Raw genomic sequence first — 3451 nt, forward strand, 5'->3', positions numbered from 1 at the left:
AAATATATCTATGTCGAGTGTGCAATACAACGGTGCTGCGTTATTTGTATTACTTCCGTGTGGATGTATGCACGTGCGTGATTGTGAGTGAAGGTGAACAGCGGCAATCACAAATTACAAAATACATTTTAAAAAACATCTATGTCGTATGTGTTATTTTGAAAAGTGTTATTTATGGACGTATGTCCGTGTGTAACCTGTGAGTGAAGGTGCACAGCGACAAGTGATGCCCGGTTACCCCCGAGATGTCCGCTCACGCTAAAAAAAGAAAAGTTGATGACGAATGCCGTGTTTTCAACAAGACATGGACTGCCAAGTATTTCTTTACAGAAAAAGTAAAGCCGTGGGCTTAATTTGTGGTGCACAGGTTGCTGTGTTTAAAGATTATAATCTGAATCGCCACTACACGACAAAGCATGATGATAAATACCGGAATCTGTCTAATGACGCTCAAGGGAGGCTGATGGTTGATGGTAAAACTGCAAACCCAACTAGGACTTTTAACCAAACTTCACACCCCCAGAGATGCAGTTTCAATCACCAATTCAATGATTGTTTTTTTTTTTCTTATTTTAATTTCATTTTAATGTCACATTTCAGCCTAATTTCAGCCTAATAAATATTTAAGAATTAAGAGTTTAAATAAAACCATCAAAAGCAATCTGCTTATGTAAAAGTTAAGTTAGGTTAAATGAAATTATTACCATTTATCTTACGGTATATCAAAAATAATACTGAGCAAAATTTAGTTGAAATATTGTCAATGTGGCCCTCCAGCAGTGCTCGGGTTGCTCATGCGGCCATCGGTAAAAATTAACTGCCCACCCCTGCCCTACACTATACCCTACACTATACCCTACGCTATACCCTACGCTATTCTCTCCACTATACCCTACGCTATTCTCTCCACTATACCCTACGCTATGCCTTACGTTATACCTTACGCTGTAGCCTGATGTGCACCTCTCAACAAATATAACTACACGTCAACACTTTGTTTCTCTCACTATGCCTCTAGAGTCGCTACTCACTCTGAAGATAATCGTTGTCACTCTATCCCTTGCTCTACCTCACACTCCCCACACACACATGCCAGCCCTGCTATTCTCTTAAAAAGATCAACGCACACACTAACGCACAAGTATAAACTTCAGGCTACTTACGTGCGCTACGGGGAAAGATCAGCGTCAAGACTCGTATCATAAATCACACTCAATACCTGCTACTCTGGCAATGATGTTGATTCAGCCTTCTTTTTCCCTCCCTCTTGCTGTCCCTTCTCACAGAATGCTGCTCGGATTGTCAGGGCTTTGTTCGAGATTGCTCTGAGGAAGCGGTGGCCGGCTATGACCTACCGACTGCTCACCCTCTGTAAGGTGATCGATAAGCGGCTGTGGCCTTTTGCCCACCCTCTCCGCCAGTTCCCCAACCTAAGCCACGTTGTGCTGAACCGCTTGGAGGAGAGGAAGCTCACTGTGGACAAACTGAAGGACATGAGGAAGGATGAGATCGGTAAAGACAACTGAACCCAAGCTTCATGAATGATTCTTAAACTACACTAAAATAAGGTTAAAAAGCATTAAATGTCAGGTGTAAATTATACTTAAACTCTCAAATAGTGGCGGGGCCTTTTCTTACCTTAACCTTAACAGTTTCCAGCAAAAAAAGAGAACGAAAGCAGAAAATAAATATTATGTACTTCTTTACAAACAAAATAAATGTCAGACTGACTGACATGTGAGGTGCATTCTTTCTAGAACAGGGGTCTTCAACGTTTTCCAGGCCAAGGACCCCCAAACTGATGGCGAGATGGAGCGGGGACCCCCTAATTATATATATTGTATAAAATTGTATATATTGAATATAAAAAAAAGTCGAATCAACCAAAACTTTCGCAACCCCCAGGCAGTACCTCGGACCCCCTGTTGAAGACCCCTGTTCTAGAAAACAATTTTTTTATGTTGGTTCTTTTTTTGTTGTTGAAATTTCTCATGAAGTTTATTATTCAACTTTGGGTTTTGTTAAAGAAGGAAAAGAAAAATCACAATACTCAATACTATCAAATTAGCAATACTTCTAGAATCGCAATACTCAATACTACCAAATTAGCAATACTTCTAGAATGAAAATGAAATAAATGAAAACAACAACAAATCGAATCGGCACCCATGTGTAGTGAAATAATTGAATCGGGACAAAAGCCTACTGTACCATCCCCTAATTATTACACGTACACCAGTCATGCCATAAACCATGCTGCTTCTGTGTGGCTCCCAACCATTAACTCAGTTCTACTTTGCTGTTTGTTCTCTGTTAAGGTACCACTATTTGACCCAACATGTCTTTAACAGATGTTTCAAATTCAAAGCCTTTCAGTGGCTCAGAGGGCATACTCCGTCTTTGTCCTGGTAGGCTATTAATGTGAAACACATCTGCAGGAAGTGCTGAGTTTCATTGACAGAAGCTTAACAGTGCTTAAGAAAACAGCAAAGTGTTAGGAATTCATTCACATGTAGAAATGTGTATTATGTTAAATCTATCCGGCCCAGCTATTGTTTTGAAATATTTGCTTTTATTTGGAATTTCACTGTAGTCTGTTGTACCCATAATTTTGTCACAAAACACATGTTAATACCATATGTATTTTTTCCCAGGTCACATGCTGCACCATGTCAACATCGGGCTTACAGTCAAACAGTGTGTCCACCAGATTCCCTCCATCACAATGGAGGCCAACATTCAGCCAATCACACGCACTGTCCTACGTGTTCGGCTCATCGTTACGCCTGACTTTCGCTGGAACGATCAGGTATACTATACTTTAACATGTGACATTACTGCTGTTGTCTGCTTCTCTTTTTATTTGAAAAGAAATATTTCAAATGAAATTGAATGTACAGTACATGTCATAGTCTTCAGGATGTTTGGCCCCCTTCTTGTTGCCTTTTCCAGACCGCTTTGTCAGCCTGCCAGCCTCCCTACATTTTTTGCTAGCACAAAACCAATACCCCAAATTGATGTTTTGAAGCTCAACACAGCTCATAGTTTAGTTTAGTTTAGAGCTTTTGGAGCTTTTGACTGGCATTACAACATGAATTATTCCATACACATGATCTTGTCTTACTTCAGTTCTAAAAATTGTATTGAATGAAAATTAATCATGTTAAGTGACTTAAAGATGATAGAAAACCTTCTTTTGGATCCTTTACCTGCCAGTGGTATGAGTGAGAAAGCCCCTTGAAGCAAATTTGTGATTTTTTATGTTGGGCTATTTAAATTGAATTGACTTAAGTTGAGAATTATTCTTGAAGCTTTGAACAGTAGGTGGAATTCTTTCCCATTCTTGCTTGCATTCTTGCTGGAGTCTCGTTGTATTTTACATTTCATAATGCGCCACACATCTTCTATGGGAGACAGGTCTGGACTGCAGGCAGGCCAGTCTAGTACGTGC

The 3451-nt window shown here is 39.9% G+C and overlaps 1 protein-coding gene across 3 annotated transcripts in view; it reads left to right on the plus strand.

The window, feature by feature from the left end:
- ascc3 (activating signal cointegrator 1 complex subunit 3) overlaps nucleotides 1-3451 on the plus strand; it is a 263454-nt gene that overhangs the window by 157321 nt on the left and 102682 nt on the right. For all 3 annotated transcript variants that reach the window (XM_032519352.1, XM_032519351.1, XM_032519350.1), the window contains 2 exons: nucleotides 1287-1512; nucleotides 2655-2809. In XM_032519352.1, the coding sequence (XP_032375243.1) occupies nucleotides 1287-1512; nucleotides 2655-2809 (381 nt within the window). The remainder of the gene's footprint in view (nucleotides 1-1286; nucleotides 1513-2654; nucleotides 2810-3451) is intronic.

Source organism: Etheostoma spectabile, chromosome 6 (genome assembly GCF_008692095.1).
Source record: "Etheostoma spectabile isolate EspeVRDwgs_2016 chromosome 6, UIUC_Espe_1.0, whole genome shotgun sequence".
Lineage (NCBI taxonomy): Eukaryota > Metazoa > Chordata > Actinopteri > Perciformes > Percidae > Etheostoma > Etheostoma spectabile.